Genomic DNA, 19141 nt, shown 5'->3' with positions numbered 1-19141 from the left:
CGTCTTTTAAGTACTTCCAGGGATGGGGACTCCACCACTTCCCTGGGCAGCCTGTACCAATGCTTGACAGCTCCTTCAGTGAAGACATTTTTCCTAATACTCAAGCTAAACCTCCCCTGGCACAACTTGAGGCCATTTCCTCTCATCCTATCGCTTGTTACTTGGGAGAAGAGACCAACACCCACCTCACTACAACCTCCTTTCAGGTAGTTGTGGAGAGCGATGAGGTCTCTCCTCGGCCTCCTTTTCTCCAGGCTAAACAACCCCAGTTCCCTCAGCCGCTCCTCAGAAGACTTGTGCTCTAGACCAGCAACCAGCTTCGTTGCCCTTCTCTGGACACGCTCCAGCACCTCGACGTCCTTCTTGTAGTGAGGGGCCCAAAACTGAACACAGTATTCGAGGTGCGGCCTCACCAGTGCCGAGTACAGGGGCACAATCACTTCCCTACTCCTGATGGCCACACTCTTTCACTCCTGGTCCAGCTCCTGGTTCCCTTGTATACACACAGGTGAGATAGGTGTGATCTCGGTGGCTGTGCTCACATGACACCAGTGCTGGGATCACAGATGTCGTAGGCTCTCATAACACTGCCTCCTTCCACACTGGCTGCAGGAGACTTAGAGGAGTGGGAAGTTAAAACACGTGCCTGAAAAGCTGATCTAGATCTTGCATTCAAGGCTGCTCTTACAGGGCAGTACTTTGCCTTCTTGAGCCCAGGACATGCAGCTTGCCCTCTGTAAGCTCTGACTGGCATGGCCTATTTTTAAAAGGAGCTACATTTGCTGTGGATTATTAGTGGGAAATCAGGGTGCCAAGTCCCAGGGCAGTTGGCCAGCGTATGCCTGGAGCCCTATGCACTGCCTTGTAGCTGAAGGTCAGGTTTGTCTGGACTTTCCTTGCAGTGTGTGACTGTGTGCACGGGGAATGCAACAGCGGTGTCGCTGGGAATGGAAGCTGCACGTGCTATGGAGGCTACACTGGCCCCAGGTGTGACCAAGGTAAATACATTGGTGGCTGCAGAGGGGCTGTTAGAGCTAAACTATGATATGGGCTTGGATGCATGTGTCCCAAAAGGAGTTGGGGGGCAATGAATAGCTTGGGAACGTAGAGGGAAGATGATCTGAGCACTGGAGATCTAGACAGAGGGAAAAGCTGGGGTCTGCTCCTTACTCCATGACAGTGGCCAAGATGTACCATCTCTTGGTGCCTCTGTTCTTTCTCTGGAAACCAGACAGATCCTTTCTTCTCTCTAAGCCTTACGGGACCTGACTACCTAGGCTGCCAGTGATTTAGAGCTGCCCGCACTGCTTATATCCCCTGGCTTTTGTGTCAGCTTGGGGGCCTCTGGAAACCACATTTGCCTTCGTTTCCAGATATTTTGTAAGGTAAGTTGTATCTTCCAGCAGTGCCCTGCATGCTCAAAGGAAAATTGTCTTTGCTGTGTGATTCTAGAGCTTCCCCTTTGCAAAGGCATGACGTGTGAAGCCAACAGCGAATGTGTGGTGAGGGATGGGACAGCGATGTGTGACTGCAAGCTGGGCTACAGAAGAAGTGGGAGCACTTGCCAAGGTGAGAAACTTCTCTGTGACCCTAAATGGTCCCGTTTGGAAAAATCTCATTGCAATGGTATCTCCAGATGAATTTGATCACTGTGAATACAATGCCTACTTCAATGCAGAGGCTTAAGAACCTGTTTTTTAGGAATCCCTTTAAGATTAAGGACTAAGTTTTTGGCGCTCCTCTCACTTGGTCCTGAAAGCAAGAAATGAATTAGAGTGGCAGATTCCATCCAGCACTCACTTATAAGTCTGTACTGAATAACCATGATAACGGGATATTGGTAAGTCTGTACCAGTTGAAATAATAAGGCGTGTAATTGGAGGATTTCTTCACTGATTTCAAATTTAAGTTTGTGAATTGGTTTTGTTAAAAGAAAGTCAGTAAGATGCATGTGATTAGCTAGCTATGGATTAGCTAGCTATTTTCACTGGCTTTTTGCAGTTTTTGCTGACCAAACTGCAGTTTCATATATCCTCAGATATGATGGAAATTCAGAAGTAAATCCAAGCATCCTCTGTCACTCACACTTCTGTTACTGAAGTGACATGAAGAATGTGTCATCCAAATTCCTCAGATTAAAAAAACACAAAACATCTGCTATCTAAAATTATTTCATTTTCCTGGGAAATTTTAGAAGTTTAATAGTATAAATTCCTTATACTCCATTCTTTCCAGGCCTTTTGCATTCTGCTGTGCTGCAGTAAGTGCTGTTTTGAAAACAGAAATTCGGTTACTCTTACCTCTCATCTCTTTAATTGCAGCTCAGGATCCTTGTGCTGCTTCTCCATGCTCCGTCTTCGCTGTATGTAAGGTTCTTGGACCACGAAAGTATCAGTGTACCTGCAAAGAAGGATTTCAAGGAGATGGGAAGATTTGCCAGCCCATAAACCCTTGTGCTGACAGCAATGGAGGCTGCCCAAAAAACTCTACAATTTGTGTTTACAGACGTCCAGGAGAGGTAAGGGCAAGAACAGCACGTCAGCAACCTGTAAGGGTCTGAAAAATGGCCAGGTGAGAAGTTCTTCAAATGACCTCACCATTGTGTTGGTCAAATCTGCTCTCCTCACCTTAGATTTTGTAAAGGGAAACCAGACAGCTCTTTTGTAGGGTAAAAGATGATGAATGCAGCTCTATAATCACTGTGTTGCCTTCCCTTAGGCATCTTGTGTTTGCAAGCCTGGGATGAGTAGGAGAACTCCTTCGTCTGAGTGTTCTGTATTTCCCAACAATTGCCGGCAGTATTTTTGTGACGTGACTTCCACGTGTGAAATTAATTCCCAGGGGAATCCTAGGTAAGCCAGTTTAAAGATTGCTATTAAAGAAGCTTATTCTGCAGCTAGAATGGAAACTGAGTTTGGATGAGCTGAATTTTGAAGAAACTGAGAGCTAACTGAGGAGAATGGGCCAGAGTCACCTTTTGAGAAAAGCCTGATTGTAACAAGGCCATTGAAAGTAGAGTTTTACATCGGTCATTGTAAATTTTGGCATGTGGGTCACGAGATGCTTTAAATCTGGAGCAGCAGAGTCTTCTGTGATGTGAACTGGAGATGTAGCTCCCCAGGTTGGTGGTAGTAGTAGGGTATTATCAGTTAATAATCAGTCATTAAAAGGTAGACGTGTGACTCTTGTTTGCTCACATTTGCCCACATTTGATTCTGAGGGCTAAGTCTTTGGCTCTCCTCCCACTCAGGCCTGTAAGCAAGAAATGAATTAGAGTTGCAGATTGACAGGGAAGGGGGAAGTTGAGGGAAGAAACACCAGACCTCGTTTAGCCCTCTGGAGCAAAACACCTAGAAGTTGATACCCCTTAGATGGGAAATATTGCCAGATCTAGGATCATTTTTGCATAATGGCCTCCCAAACACCAGAGAAAGCTTCACTGAGGATTTTGTGTGTTTCCAAGAAAAGGTGGAGCTTCTCTGAGAGACTGAAGAGGAAAAGAGCAGTCCCATCTCCTTGACCCTTCCTTCTCCAGTGCTGCTAAAACTGTTAGCATCCACTTGGTCATTGTGTGCTCTAGGCCAGAACCGAAATACAGTGGCTTCCCTTTCTGAAGATATGCTAGCAAAGTGCAGGACGCAGTGTTCAGCATAGTCCCTGCCTTAGTATATCTGTTCCCCAGCAGTTGGCACTCAGCCCTCTAAGGCTGGAGTAATGTCAAATTCCTCCCCTGCATCACATGTCTTTGCATCCCTGAAACAGAAAGAGCAGAGCCGATACTTGGACAAAACCCAAACAGGAAAAACCATGGTTATTGGCCAGTGATCTTAAGTAGTCTCTGAGTAACGACTGTAAATCCGTGTGAATCAGGATGGAGATTTTCACATGTAGATAAGCTTTTCTGGAAAAGTCATTAGCCTGTCTGAGGCCCTCATTAAGACAAACCGCAGCTAACTGATGTGCTTGAGCTGGCACTTCTCACTGAAGCTGAGGGGTCACATAGGAGCTGTTTGCTAGATTTTCACTTAGCCTGTGGTTTTTACACGTTACCTCATATTTTCAGATGCTGGAATGACTGGTACTGACTGAACATCTAGTTAGAAAGGTGTCCATAAATATATTGTGGCTATCTGTACCCTGAACTCTAGAGTAGACAATTCTTATGTTGATTGTATCTGAGAAAGCATCTTCATTCTCTTTGGGTAGGTCCAAGTTTGCTTGCATTCCAGAAGCGTGCATCTCTTTTCCTATCACTTAGTTTAGGCAGAAGTTACTAAGCTTTTACCTACACCTTAAAGCTGGGATTTGTCTTTCAAGTGTAGATACTGACATGTTGTTCTACTCACATTTGTTGTATGTGTTGCGAACTGTTTTATAATGGTTTGTTATGTTTCATTCTTGTCTCTTAGCTGCGTGTGTAAAGAAGGGGAGATTGGAGATGGGAGAAGTTGCTATAAAGATCTCTTGAGTGAGATAAATCAGCATAATTCGCGAGGAAAGTTTGCTACGAAATTAAACGTCGCCAGGAAAATGTTTGGTAAATGTCTTTTGAATTTGTTTGGGGAATGGAGCAAACGTGGGGACAAGAGTGTGTCAGAAAAGGCTAAAAGCCTTTCAGCATAATAGAACTATTTTGCAGTGTATGACCATGGGCTGCAAAATTAAACACATCACATCTCTCAACTCATATTACCAGTTCTGGATTGTGAATTGAGGATACTGTTGCAGAGAGCACTGTGGATGAGCATTACGTATTTGACGGTCCTGGTGAAGGACGTACCGTACCTACAGAAGAAGGAAAATGTGCCTTGGAGGTGTGATTCAAACCCGTTTGTATCAAACCACCAGTGTGCCTCCACCTGCAGTATCTGTGTTGAAGGCTCAGCACTTTCAGCTGTCGCTGAGTTTTCTAGCGGTGATGCTTGAGGCTGGTGTGCCATGGGTCCTCTACTTAGTAGAACATCTACTAAGCCCTTAAACAGCCTCCTTGCCAGCACGCACGTGTGAGTGGCTATTATAGAGATGAAAAGGCTTTATTCCGTGCACCATGGTACTTTCTGAGAGGAATTGCTTCGCAAAGCATAGAAGACTGTTTTAGAACCCATCTACTGCAAGCGTGGGGAGTGATAGCCGCAAAGGTTAATTTTTGCCTCACTGTAATCCAAGGAAAGAATGAGAACCCTTTAGCTCGTATCAAAGCATATTTATGTTAGATACCTTCTCCAACTCATCTTCTGCACAGTCTTCTCTATCTCCACTAACTTGACAGAAGCACAGAGATAAGGCTCAAAGCTCAGCTTAGCTTTTGTGAATACCCCTCCCTGCTACATTATCAGTGTTGCCAACACTCATTTTTTGCATATGTTTTCCATAATGGTTTGTGCTATGGGCAACCGCATGAAGATCTCTGGGTTCCTAACTCCTGTGCAGTGGGACTTAATACCTAATGACCTTTGTTGATGTGGACTTTGTTGATGGGCCATTGACAACTGCGTGAAGACTGACAACTGTGGGTTCATAGCAGCTTCTCAAGACGTAATTAGTCTCAATAAATCCTGATGACACCCAAAAATTAGTTGTTTCAAGGGGAAGACAGAGGACACTTGGCCCAAGAATAAGGTAGTAAGCATGTGGAAACAAAATTGTTATGAATATTCTGCATATTTCAGCAGTGATTCGCAGTGGACCAAAGTCACCAGCAATCCTTCAGAAATCTTGTGGACAAGTGCTTAAAACTAAGAGCAACCAAGCTGGGCTGTGATAGCAATACCAGACTCCCTCTGGTTCCTTGTAAACAAGTACTAGTTACTTGCATCAGGCCAAAAATGTGTAGATTGAATTGTGCTATTAAGAAGAGGAATAATTATTGCTGGAGTTAAACCACATGCCAAGTAACTACTTCACGTTGCCACTCTTTTTACAGCTTCTGGTTGCTCAGTGTTGCTGACTAAGTACGGGCCTTTCACAGTCTTTGTACCATCCCTTCTTCCGATTCATGACAGAATGGAATTTAACGTAAGTTTTCTTGGCTTTAGCAAATTTTTGCTGTGTTAGCATTCTTTCCTGCCTGAGTTCTGCAGCCTGTAAAAACTGATTGACACATGAGAGAGGAACTTTGGAAGGCAGTATTTATAGAAGCAATCTCTTGGGAAGACTCTTCATTGTCTGGTTAAGTTGCAGTCTCGTAGAGGATGTTACATCCCTTGCATTATTTTTAAAACCTCTATCTCTCTTTTCAATATTGACAGAGTTTGTTAATGTCAGGAAGTGTAAGGGTTTTTGGCCATTCTTCATTTAAAGCTCAAACCTCCTGTGTGTGACTATTCTCAAAACTTTAGGTGGCTTTTCACTACTTGAGGGTGGGGTTTTCAAAAGGGGCTGAGATTTGCATCAAAGTATTGGATTTTGGGTCTATGGCTCTAAGATGGGGGTATGGTGTCAACTTCTTGAGAAGAGCTCATTTTATTAATGGGGACAGCAAGGATGGCAGGGCTGGAGAAAACTGCTGTGGGAGCCAGGGCAAGAGTTTGAGAAGTCTAGGCTTCAGCAAGTAGGTCCTGCAGGTCATATTATTATTTTATTTATTTTTTAATTAAATTGTGTTAATTTGCAGTAGTTTTTGCACAGTTAAGCCTACAGCCAGGCTCTCCATCATTAGGATGAGAAGGTATATAAGCCATTTTCCCAGGACGGAGCTAAAAGTCAGCACACAAGCTACAAATGCAGCTCATGCAGTAGGGATTTTAATTGCATGCTAGGCAATGTGCCTGTTGTGTTTCAGGTGGCAGCTAGCTTGCAGCTAGCACTCGGATATGAGAAGGTAAATGTCTTAAAAATAACCCAGACAGACCAACCCCATTTGAACATTACATTTCCGACTGGTTTAGAAATATCATTCCTTTGCTTGATAGCAAAGCTATCTATGCAGCAGCAGTAACTCACATCGAGTCTAGGGAGCAACTCCTAACCTACAAATCCCAGGGACATTAGCTGTCTCCTACTACCTTGTCAAGCAGAGGTTTCCACTAACACAAGTCAGGCCCTGTGCCTAAGTCATTATGGTAACTTCTGGATTCATAGAAAATATCAGGAAAGGCCCCTGATTTATCTAGTCTACCTGTTCCCACAAGGATCAGTTCCACCTAAATGAGTATTGACAGAGGATTGTCTTAAAAAAAACACCAGTGATGGAAAGCCCAGAAAAGAAAGGAAGAAACTAAATGAAATTCAGCAGCTTACACCACCTACATGGTTCAACATAAACAGAGATCGTGTATGGGGAGCTTCAGCAAGTTTTATAATCTCGAGCATGCAAGGATAGTTTTTAAATTGTCCAAGTCCAATAGGTTTCTGTCTAGGGGATTCCTCTAAAGTCACTTGCAGGTTAATCAGTCTCCCTGTGTTTGAATGTGTACGCAAACAGAAGCAAACGATTTGCCACAGTGCTACTCCAGTGAACCAAAATGAAGAGGGAAGCTCAATCTTGTATGCTAAGAATTTCTCTGTGTGTGTTAGCTGGGAGAAAGGTAATGTTACGGCTCTTTCAGTAAATGAGGTTTCTGAAAGAACATGTCATTTATCTTCTTTATGTGGTCTTTATTCCCCAAAGGATACCACTGCTGAGCATTTGTGCAGAATGCACATTGTTCCTGGTCTGCATTTGGTAGAAGACATGATAAAAGCCAAGACTGTGTGGACCTTGTCAGGACATCAGCTAACATTCAGTAGCCCGGTAAAGTATCTCCTGAACTGAAGTCCTGGACCGCTGCTTTCATGTAGGAGAGACTGGAGCTTGAGCATAGTTTCCTTGGTGCCCTTTCTTAACCAGAAAACCTTTTTCTCTAATCAGCCTGCCTGCGATCAGAACAACAAGCTCCTTTGTGGAGTCCAAAGCAAGGTGATTTAAGACCAGACACCCCAAGCAACCACTTCTCCTGTCTTGCAGACAACCAATTAGCCAGAATCTGACTTGTGAATGGTATTTCCTTCGTCTGTATATGTATTCTGGAGAAGAGACCTTTCCCCTACACCGTTAGCAGCTACAATATTCATGTCACTGACGTGGAAGAGGCTGCAAAGTCTCTCTTCAGACTGAATGCTTCTTGGAGATTGTGTGCTTGGACACAGCCACATGCTGAATATCTTCTCTTCCAGTTTCCCTTTTCCCCTCTTTCTATTTTGTTGTTCTTAGTCATCCTAGCAAAGAGTTTTTCATCATTATGTTCTGATATGCAAGGCTTTTTTTTCCCTTTTCCCCTTTTCAATTGACTTATATTTTCCAGCATCCACTGTTCTCTCTCCATCCTGCACTTTTCCTGCATGCATGCTGACAGCTGGCCAAGGGAGAGCCATATGTTTCCTCTCTGAGGATCCAGCCTTGGCCTTGAGGTCTAGGTCGTAATACATGCACCCTGCACGCATCAAAAGGACAAAGCACTATTTGGAGACGGGGAATCCGAACTGAGCTTGTCGATGTTCCTTTTAAATTTCTTTGCTGTTTGTTTACTCAGGAGTCTTTTGATCTGGGAAGCCTGCTCTCCCCTTCCTTTGTTTCAGCCAGAATCCTTAGTGATGTGAACTGAAGTTCAGGGCAGGGAGGAGCAGTTCAAGAAATGCATGTGGTGAAATGAAAAGCACGGGGAAGTTGTGCTTGTCTGAACTTGGATTATGGCTGCAGCACCAATACCTTGATGCTTAGTGTGTAGATTACCCTTGAAACACCTCTATATGCCCAGCTTCAGTGCATGGTTGTATACAGTATGGAAGGACCAGATATGTGCCGTATAATTCAGTGAGCCTGACTGGTTTGGTTTTGTTATGAAGACTCCTTGTTGGCATTATGAGCCAATAAAAGTTGCAATCAAAGCTGTAGTTCCAGGATTGCCTCCAGATTCTCTGCACCGTGCCTCTCTCCTTGTACTTGGCAGACTGATGCAGCAGCTACTTGATGGTCAGTGCACCCTTTTGTGATCCAGACCTGGGATCAAGCATCGTTCACACTCAGACAAACTTAATTCTAGAGCTGACTGTCCCAGATTAGGTCTTCTTTCTGTAATTAGACTTAAAAGTACCCTCCCAGGATCAAAATACTACCCAAACTCAAGTAGAGGTGGGATGTTTGTTTTATACCCAGGCCACCCCTTAAATTTACTTTTTCCAGAGTAACTCTAGTTGTGCCTTCACCTTGCTGACCCATAGGCGGAAAGCACTGAAGGGAACTGATTTATAGATCTATCGTGATACCACAGATATACCACAAGAAAATAACCTTTTATTATTATCCAGCCATACATCAAATCGTTTCGATATCAAGACCTGCCGGGGGAACTGTACAATGTTTTGCAATCGAACCTACCAGCAGCCAATGGCATCATGCATATCGTTAACACCCTAAGGAAAAAACCGAGCACTGACAACCTCAGAAACCCACAGGTACGCAGATGTTCATATTTCTTCTGTTTTATGGGACAGCAGAAAAACACTTTAAAAAAAAAAAAAAATCTATTTTCATCATTAAACTTCCAAATCAGTGAGACTTTTTTTAAAGGGAAAAAGCTATTTATTTTGTTTTCAGCTTCTGATAAGGCCTGTTAGGCACTAATGGCATGTCAGCATGCCATTAAAAGTAGCTAATAGCACTGCATAAGCCAGATACAGACCTCGCAATGATGCTTTTACAGTGCTTGGATGAGTAGAGAATTCTACTTTCACGAGTAAGATCACTCCCTTCATAGCAAATATCTTACGGGATAAATACTGAAAAAGCATTTTTCACATAAAAATCAAATGAAGATTTTCTTTAATCGGTCTGTACTGCATTTTGAAATTATAATCAAAAAGTTGTCTTTGCATTAAAAATATATAAAATTAGGACAAATAATCATTAGACTTCTGCATTTTGAAGCCACGTCTTGAATTTAAGACACTGGGGCAGGGGTTTCAGGTTCAAGTTCTGCTAAGCACTTTTCCCTGTTAGCTGGGACAAGTTTTTGCTATAGCTACTACATTGCCATGCCTGAGCATTTTTATATTGTTTCTATATGCAGAAAGCAGACCCTGTTAACTCCTACCTCCTTGCAAAAAAATTGCTCATAGAATAACACATGCTCTTGGATTTGGTAGCATTTAGGTAGTAGTTTGCACTTACTTTACACTGTAATTAATCTATAAAAACAGTCAGACTGTGTAATATTATGGTTGTATTTTGTGTGTTTAAAAAGCAGCTGGAGTGTTATTTTGAGTGTAAGTAGCTCTTCAGCTGAAGTGTCCTGAGGATGGCGTATCAATTGTACAAGTTCTGGGTGTTCATATGGATTTGATTGTGCCCATCACTGACGTTTAAGTCTGCTGTCACTTAAGATGCTCTCAGTCTTATGACCTGCATGAGGATGTTTTCCAAAAAGGAGTGTCTGAAGTCCAGAGTGAAGCTGGACCTCTGTGTTTGTGTGCTCAGGTACCTGCAGGCAAGGGTTTGCAGCTACTCTGGGATGGCAGGACAGTGAGAGTACTCCCTGCAGAGCTTGTCTTTCTCTGGACTCCTCCAGACATTGCCTTCCCTTGTGATGTTGGCTTTGCAAAGAAGGCTAGTGATCACGTGAGCCATTTTTGGCATCAAATCCCTTTGTACCCGTGTCCCTTGGAAATCATGTTCTGTGCCTCTGCGTGTTCTGTGGGAAGCACTTTCTGCCAAAAAACTATGCAGATTCCTGCAAATAAAAGTCAGACAAGTCCCTTCACAAGTTTTGATACTTGAAGGGACATTCTTCCTGTTACCTTTGTCTTCATGGGCAACATGGCAAAAAGGAAGGTATCTGTTTCCTCTGTGTTTTCAGGAATAAGCATACGTATTGTATTTTCTCAGCATTGGGGCTCATTTGCAGGTGGCAGAGTGAACTCTTGTCCTCAAAGCACAGGGAAGTTTGAGATGACAGAGCAGCTCCACTGCCTACCAGCCCAGAACTGATTGGTATATGGCTGGAAGTAGTGTGTCTCTAGTTTTAATGATAGCGAGCAATTGCTTCTTCATTTCATTTAATCTGCAGATGGAAGTAGGAAAACAGAAGGGTGCTCAAGTGCATGGTACCTTGGAAAATCTGGTTTGTTGTGCATGGGAAGGAGTTTGTGCCTAAGTTACTGCAGGCTCAGTCCTTGCTAGGTCAACTGGCCAATACAGAGGGTTTGAAGACTTTGAGGATGATGGTCTCCTGTAGATCTTTATGTGCAAACCACAAACATAAACTGGCCAAGGGCATTCCAGTATGTGCTCAGACCTTGCTTCAGCCCCAGTCATTTTTCTCCTTTTTGTATCTTCTTGCAGAAAACCATTGGTGAGATCCTTGCTTCGATGGAGATCTTCAGTAGATTTGAAACTATACTGGAGGTGAGCATGTTTGTGTCTGCCCCAGGGGGGTGTGGCATTGCTGCTGTTGCAAAGCCTGCTGCTGTTTTTGTGGGAATTTTGAATAACATTTAAATGCATCTCAGCGGTTTGGCTTTCTTTCTGGATGCTTTTTTTTGGTGTCATTGCTTATTTTGTATATTTTATGTAAGCAAATGTAATGGAAAAGATTGGCGTTTTCACATCTATAGGGGATCTGGCACAAGCAGCAAGCATACACGCCTCTTTCCCATCTGCTTCCCCACCTCCCCTTCCCCTCTTCCCTGGAGAGTTTGTTCTCCAAAGCATGTTTAGTTCTTGACCACTGTCAGGACAGAGAGTGAAGATTTCATGACTGCCCCTGCCAAGCTAGATTGTAGCTACCTGGTTTTGGGGTGTAGATCTCTAAATAAAAGCAGTCCTCAGGTTATAAACCCTTGAGGTTTATCCTTGCTCAGGATTCGTTTAGCTAGTATTTTCACTAACTCACATTTATAAACCTTGAGGTTTATAAATGAGGTTTATCCTTGCCCAGGATTCGTTCAGTTAGTATTTTCACTAGGGACAGACTGATTTTCCTTTTACCTCCATCAGAATCATCTGGATCTGCTCTAGCATTGCTCACAAGAATCTTGGCCTGCCTGTTTTCAGCTCCGTGGCTGTTAGTTGTTTACAAAATTCACTAACTGCAATTGTGGTTATAAACTTGATTCTCTTTTTCTTCTCTTCAGGCAAAAAGATACAGTTTTAGTCTCTGTATATGTATTTGTGTGTTTAAAGCACGCAGGGAGCATTATCCCACTACTCCCTTGTTCACATTAGCTGCAGTCACACCAGTGGCTTCATCGTCCAAGCTATATTTTTGTGGCATTTATGCCTCTGTTATATTACATACCTATCCTTGGTGTCCAGTTGCCTCTTGTATACAGTTGCTTTTCAATAGCTCTGCCTCTAGTGGGTTGCTTAGAGTTTCCTCTCCCTTCCTGATAGGCCCCCCTCACTAACTCATGCTAGATCCACGATGAACTCTTTATTGTTTTTGCAGAACTGTGGCCTGCCTGCAATACTGGATGGGCCAGGCCCCTTTACTGTATTTGTACCCAGCAATGATGGTGTGGATAAGTTGAGAGATGGAAGGCTCATTTATCTTTTCACAGAGGTGAGAGCTCATAGTATTTTAAGACATCCTGAGCAAACTGTGTTGCACTAGACTATGCTGGAATGGCTTGTGCAATGTATCTGATCGTTGCTGAAAGTTCTTCTTCCTGGAGATGGCTAAACCATGTCTTAGTTTCTGTAAGGCTTTGGAAGAGAAGTGAATGCTGATGGAACCTGCAATGAGAAATATGGTTAGCCAGATTGTTTAAATCTGATGCTTGGCTTGCTTTCCTCACCCTGGCTTTGGGTAGGGGAAAATGAAGGAACTTATTCGCCAAGTGAATTCACTGCTATAGTACATTGGCATTGTCGGTCATTGGTTAAAAGAAAATGTAGTTGCCTCCTCTTACTCCTGAGCGTTGAAGGGGTATCTAATTTTTATGTTCTCTTCTTTCCTTAGGGCATAAATAAGCTTCAGGAACTTGTGAAACATCATATCTACACTTCAGCAGCGGTAAGGCAGGCAGTTCTAATTCCAGATAATTGGGGTCCTTCGGGCCAGCATGTTATCAATTGTGTTGTTTGGCACAGAGGTTGGAGTATCGATGACTTCAGCTGCTACTTCTTGGAGTTCCCCTGGAGGAGCAGAGATGTGATTCAGGATCTGATGAGGCAAAATGTTACCGTGAAAGTGGTTGCCAAAAGGGACGGCTTGTGCTCTTCCATCACGAAATTCTGAGTTTCTTGGGGATGATGGTACTTCTTAGTTGGATGGCCTTTACAATTACAATATTGTCCAGCAGAGTTTGCTGCAGGCAAATGCTCTCTTCTTCTCTCTTTAATTTGTTAAACTATTAATTAGGAGTGTACCTTAGTTATGAACTCTCCAGCCTACAATTTCCCTAAAACACTAATAGCAGCAACACAAAATTTATAGCCAAGCGAAGAATTGGTCCAAACTCCCTGCTGCTTTTCCTCTCTCCTTGGGCTCCACCAGTGGCTGAAGTTAGAGATGGAGAACTGGTGCAAGTGAGCCTGTGATCTGACCCGGTACTGCCAATTCCTGCTCCAACATTGCTGTGTACTGTAATAGCAGGGTAAATAAAATCAATACAGTGCATCAACAAGACATTTTCCCTTATACAATAAACAAGATAAATGTTTAAAGTTAGACACAAAACCTGTGGAGGAAGTGAATGCTCAAGCATTATAGTACAATGTCATGTCCTTCATTAAGAAATACCAATATTATTCCCATTCTTTACTGAGAAGCAAATGTCAGCAAATGTGATTTTCCTAATTTCAATAGAGAAAATGAGCAGCACTTTGACAAAACGGCAGAAGGTAGTTTTGCTTGCAGTTGACGAGTAACAACGTGGTAACAAGCTGAGCTACTTTTTAATAACCTGTTGGACACAAAAGTAACAGTTGTCTTGGTTCTCAGAACTTCTCACTTCTCAAATCATGAAGTTTCTCAGTACAGTAGCTGCCGTTTACATTTTTTCCAGCCTTTAGAAGTAAGCTTAGTTATTAAGTCAAAATATGTTCTCTATTATGCTTCTGGCTGAGCTTTCATTGTTTAATGAATATGTCCTGGAAAATCCCCTTATTAGTCTGACCCTACTTGCAGCTGTATTAGTAAGAGACACTATTAGTGAGACTTGATTTCAGCTGTGCTGGACTGTTACTTACACAAGGAATGAAAACCAAGGCTGCTGCCGCTGGCACCGCTGTGTTTCTGGTATTGCAAACAATTCACACAAAGTCCTGGATTTCCCTCTGACCCATTGTTTGTGTTTAAGGTATTTCATGAAATGTAGATGTTAAAGTCAAGTCCCCTTTAGAATGTTTTTTAAGTGGTGGGAATCATGGAATGATTCTGTAAGCTGTACTGAAGTGACCCTGCTTTTTCATGGTACTGTCTCCTTGTGTTTTTATTTCAGGTGACTGTAGAGAAACTGATAATGATGCCACACATTGTTACTATGGCTAACCAGATAATTACCATCAACATCAGTGCAGATGTAAGTATGAATCAAAACCCTTTTGGGCAAACCCTCCTGTGCTGGGAGAAAGTCTGGGTGTGGTTCTGAACAACGTGGTTTCAGCCCATCTCTGCTTCCTCCTCTGCTTAAAAATCTAGACTTAAATGAGGTCATTGAATTAGTTTTCTTCTTATCCAACCTGTGACTCCACTAAGAGGCTTGACCATTTATGTGGTTGCGCTCGATGATGTGTACCATCTGTTTCCTGCATTGGCTTTATGTAGTTGATACAGTCTAACGGACTAAAATGCAGATAAATTATTTGTGTTTCTGCATCAGGGAAGAATTCTGATGGATGAATCAGGGATCCCCTTAAACATGCGAGACATTGTGGCATCAAATGGTATTATTCATTCCTTGGACGGCATCTTCATCCCTCCTTCAATAATTCCCATTTTGCCTCACAGATGCAATGAAGAGCAACATAAAATTGTGGTGGTAAGTCAGCTTCTCCCATTCTCACGCTAGTGGTTGCTGTAGACCCCACACTCGCCTGGAGGGACAAAAGCAGGCTGTGTAAATTGCATTTGGGAAACGCGTTCTCTCTGAGAGGTCCCCTGATGTGAACTTAGGCAGTATCAGCATCGTCAGTGTTACTTCTGCTAGCACTTGGCACTGCTTTGCTGGCAGTCAGCATGTGTTCCTTGTAGGTGGTTGTTCTTTCCTTGCACCTGTCCTACCTTTGATTGAAAAGTACATTGGCCTTTTCGTAAGGCCATAGATGATCTTCTTCACACCATAGTTGCTAACTCGGCTGACAACGCTTTGTTCCCATCGCTATCAGGATTGGCGTCCTGCAGTCTGGACGGGAAGCAGTCATTCAGTAGCAGGAGCTACAAATGCTGTGTGATATTCTCACCTGAACGGTTTTGTATACCTTATTTTAGGTGCTTGCTCCCCAATTTGATCACTGGTAGGTTACTGAAGAAAGAAGATGAGGCTCTGTATAGGCAAGAGGTACCTGATTGGAGAGACACAGTTAATCCCAAGTGGCCAGAGGGTCCACATAACTTGCTGATTTAGTGAGGCCTGCTGCATGGATGCCCAAAGTGTTTTCCAGCATAGCTGCATGTCTAGTGGCTTGATAGACTCACAGGGTGGAGACAGACCCCATCTTGCAGTCAGGTGCAAGCATCTCCTCGAGACAAATGAGTCATTTTATTTAAGTGATAAACTTACCCCATTTCAGAGCATGGAAACTCCCTCCTAGGAATGTTTCTGATATATGTTGTGATGTTTTGGATATATACTGGGAGCAGTAGCTCTGTAGCATTCTTGGCATAAGAAATGGATTCCTTTGAGAAGACTAAGTTTTCCCCTCTTGTTTTCTTAACAGGGCTCTTGTGTGGATTGTGAGGCCCTCAACAACAGTGTTTGCCCACCTGGCAGCAGAGAAATGGTAAATATTTGTGGTTATTTTGGTAATTTCTTCTTTGCATGATGACATACAGGCACACTGATAGACAGTTTCTAACCCAAGCCACTTTCAAATAGAGAGCAGGAAAGGCAACCAGTAGAGAGGCTTGTTAGAGGATACATACTCCCCACACATCCATGCTCCCCACATATCCATGCTCTGTGTGACAGCAGACTGTCACCCACTAACTGCTCTGTGCTATTTCTTATTCTGAAGTCTGTTTGCTGAATCAATGGAGAGAGCTGTGAGACAGTCTGGGCTAAATGAGATTGTAGACTTGCAGCTTTTAGCACTTCTGCTCTGCCTCAGACAGAGCTTTCCTGCTCACATGCTGAGTCTGCCAGCTCCTCCAGACTGCTAGAACCAAGCCTGATCCCACTAGTACCATCCAGTACTACCACTGCCTATATCACAGCCAGAGAATCACAACAAGCTTTCTGCACTGCAGAGGGTGAGAAACAATTTGTTCTTGGCCTGTGCTCCCTGTTCATTCAGAAATGAGCAGAACTAGCTGAAGGTGGAGTAAGGAGGAGGAGGCTGGGTGCTGGTGTTTGAGTTATCACACACTGAGTTTAGCAGAACAGCCAGTTCCAGGAAATCCCCCTGTGAAGGCCAGGGCCAAGATGTTGTTTGTGAAACCCAGAGAGGTGTTCACCACTGTTAACTGTTGGGTGTCTTCTGAGAGATCTGACTTTCAGGAGAACTTGCTGATGCAGTCTCAGCATGAATGACGAAGTAGAGCTCTGCAAAATCACTAGTTGCTCATTTTCCTCTCTGATTGAGGCAAGTGAAGCCAGAATCATCTGGGGCCCAATTCTACCCGTGTCTAACTCCATGACAGGTCACTGAGCATTGTTCCAAAATTATTTGCAGTCCTTTCCCCTCTCTCTCACTCTCTCCATCTCACCTCCCTCCCTGTCTGTCTCACCTCCCTCCCTCTTTTTCCTTCCCTCTCTCATTCTCTCTTACTCCCCCTCTGCCCCACTCTCCCTCCCTCCTGCCTTCCCCCCCGCTTTCTCTTTCCTCCCTTCTTTCTTACCCTCTATTTCTCCCCCCGCCCTTTTCTCCCCCTTGTCTCCTCTCCCTCCCTTCCTCCCCCTCTCTCCCTCCCCTCTCCCCCTACTCTCACTCTCTCATCATAGGCACTATTATTAGAACAAAAGGGCAGCACCTTGGCTCAGACTTGGGGACTGCTGGGAGCAAGAGGAAACCGCTGTGTACCTTCTTTCACGATAGGCATGCCATAACGGTATCTTGTTCACCTTGGCTCCTCTGTGAACTTTCTCAGTTCAGAGATAGGCATAATTGCTCTCTGCAGCAAAAAGAGCAGAGGAGAAGGTTACAGTGCTGATGACTTGTTTTGTTTGTACAGGAACCAACGCTCTTCCCAAAAGAATGTGTCTACATCCATGATCCACAAGGCCTGAATGTCCTGAAGAAGGGGTGTGCCAGGTACTGCAATCAAACTGTCACGGTGAGTGTGATGGAAAACCACATTCCCTTTGAAAGGAGCTCAGTGTTGCTCTTCTTCATTCATCAAGAAGAGCTCTGACTTCTGACTCCTTGAGCTGAGAGAGGGCTGGATGGGAGCAAAAGGAAAGCTGTCCCATGCAAAGGCTGTCCCCAGGACCATCACATGAACTGGCTACCTGCTTTTTCTTTGGCAAACAGAGAGAACGCAGGGTACCAACCTGCTGCAAATGTTAGAAAGCAGCTCGGTTAAACCTGAGTACAATAAATAAATAAAATAAAGCACGCCAGTTGTGACCAGCCAAGCTGGAGGAAGCCATGAGACAAATGGTGCGGTGTTAGCTGTGGCACGTTTTCTCTGAGAGTGCCTTGGTTTTAGCATTTCTCCCAAAGGAAGCTGAGCACAGGGAAAGTGCTGTAAGCTGTGAAGTGATTGCATCCTGTTTATGAAACATTGTCAGATGGTTTGGGAAAGTCACTTTTAGCGAGTTTATGGACCTCACGTTTGCCTGCAGCTCCTGACAATGCCAACTATATGGAATGATTTGTGGGTGTCTCATTAAATACTGCTGATTGTTTGTCTTGTGGTTGTTCTACCATTGGACAGTCGTGACAAGGCCTGCGATCCAGGACTGCTACATCCCTCCAAAGGAACGCAGTCCTCAGCAAGGATAAAGTAGGAGTGAGTGGGCCAGCACTATTAAAGAAATAAAAGCTCATAGAAAACATGGACCCTATTTGTTGAAGTCAGAGAGAGAGCAGAAAACAGTGATTTATTCTGAGAAGAATATGCTGTGAGCAGAAAGAGGGGTATTGTTGAAAAATAATTTAAGTGCAGGAGCTCCTAGAAACACAGATGCCAAATAAGACAGTCCATTTCAGTCCACGGTAGAGAGGACGACCAGGATTTCAGAATTACGAGGGCAGGATGACTCCAGGCAATTCTTGTTATGTCACGTCATACCCTACCAATTTTGCTTTTGTTTCAGAAACCTGGATGCTGCAAAGGATTCTTTGGTCCAGACTGCATGCCATGCCCAGGAGGATTTTCCAGTCCATGTTATGGCCGGGGAAACGTAAGTATGAAAGCTCCTGCTGTGTTGCAATGAGCAGTTGAGACAGGGTGGTTAGAGAGTGTAGTTGTAGGTAAGTACAATTCAGAATTTGTGCTCCAGGGCTAAGCCCACAGCAATCGCAGCAGAAGATCCAGGGAGAATGGCACGTACTCAGTGGGTTTTCTATCTTGAGCTCTGTGGTGAATCAAGTCATGGCTATTGGGGACAGCTCTGGCTATGTGAGATTTTGTATTACTACCACCACACTTCAAAGTCCTGTTTTTTACTGCAAATATCAAAGTACCTTTGATATCAATGCCTTGGCTTTGCCTTGGTTCCCTGACTTTCAATCACTTTGGTTTTCTTTTTGTTTTCCTTCCAGTGCAGTGATGGCATACAAGGGAATGGCAACTGTCACTGCTTTGAAGCTTTCAAAGGAATAGCCTGCCACATCTGTTCAAACCCAAACAAGCACGGCGAGAACTGTGATGAAGGTTGGTAATTCTGATAGAGAGACCAGAGGAAAATGTAGGGCAAGAATATAGTTGTCCTGGTTTCGGCAGGGATAGAGTTAATTTCCTTTCTAGTAGCTGGTACAGTGTTTTGGATTTAAGATGAGAACAAAGTTGATAACGCACCGATGTTTTAGTTGTTGCTAGGTAGTGCTTACACTAGCCAA

General features: G+C 43.7%; 1 protein-coding gene across 1 annotated transcript in view; it reads left to right on the top strand.

Moving 5' to 3' along the window:
- Positions 1–19141, top strand: part of STAB1 (stabilin 1) — a 61687-nt gene that overhangs the window by 11227 nt on the left and 31319 nt on the right. Inside the window, exons 6-22 of the mRNA XM_009274698.1 lie at positions 903–998; positions 1453–1569; positions 2322–2518; positions 2719–2852; positions 4410–4537; positions 5924–6015; positions 7610–7732; positions 9286–9432; positions 11318–11380; positions 12423–12536; positions 12936–12989; positions 14419–14499; positions 14800–14958; positions 15857–15919; positions 17310–17411; positions 18397–18483; positions 18845–18956. Of these exons, the coding sequence (XP_009272973.1) occupies positions 903–998; positions 1453–1569; positions 2322–2518; positions 2719–2852; positions 4410–4537; positions 5924–6015; positions 7610–7732; positions 9286–9432; positions 11318–11380; positions 12423–12536; positions 12936–12989; positions 14419–14499; positions 14800–14958; positions 15857–15919; positions 17310–17411; positions 18397–18483; positions 18845–18956 (1869 nt within the window). The remainder of the gene's footprint in view (positions 1–902; positions 999–1452; positions 1570–2321; positions 2519–2718; positions 2853–4409; positions 4538–5923; positions 6016–7609; positions 7733–9285; positions 9433–11317; positions 11381–12422; positions 12537–12935; positions 12990–14418; positions 14500–14799; positions 14959–15856; positions 15920–17309; positions 17412–18396; positions 18484–18844; positions 18957–19141) is intronic.

The sequence above is a fragment of the Aptenodytes forsteri genome, unplaced genomic scaffold, assembly GCF_000699145.1.
Source record: "Aptenodytes forsteri isolate BGI_AS27 unplaced genomic scaffold, ASM69914v1 Scaffold528, whole genome shotgun sequence".
In the NCBI taxonomy this organism is placed as follows: domain Eukaryota; kingdom Metazoa; phylum Chordata; class Aves; order Sphenisciformes; family Spheniscidae; genus Aptenodytes; species Aptenodytes forsteri.
Note: the sequence above shows the minus strand (reverse complement) of the source record. Positions and strands in the feature narration are given on the sequence as shown.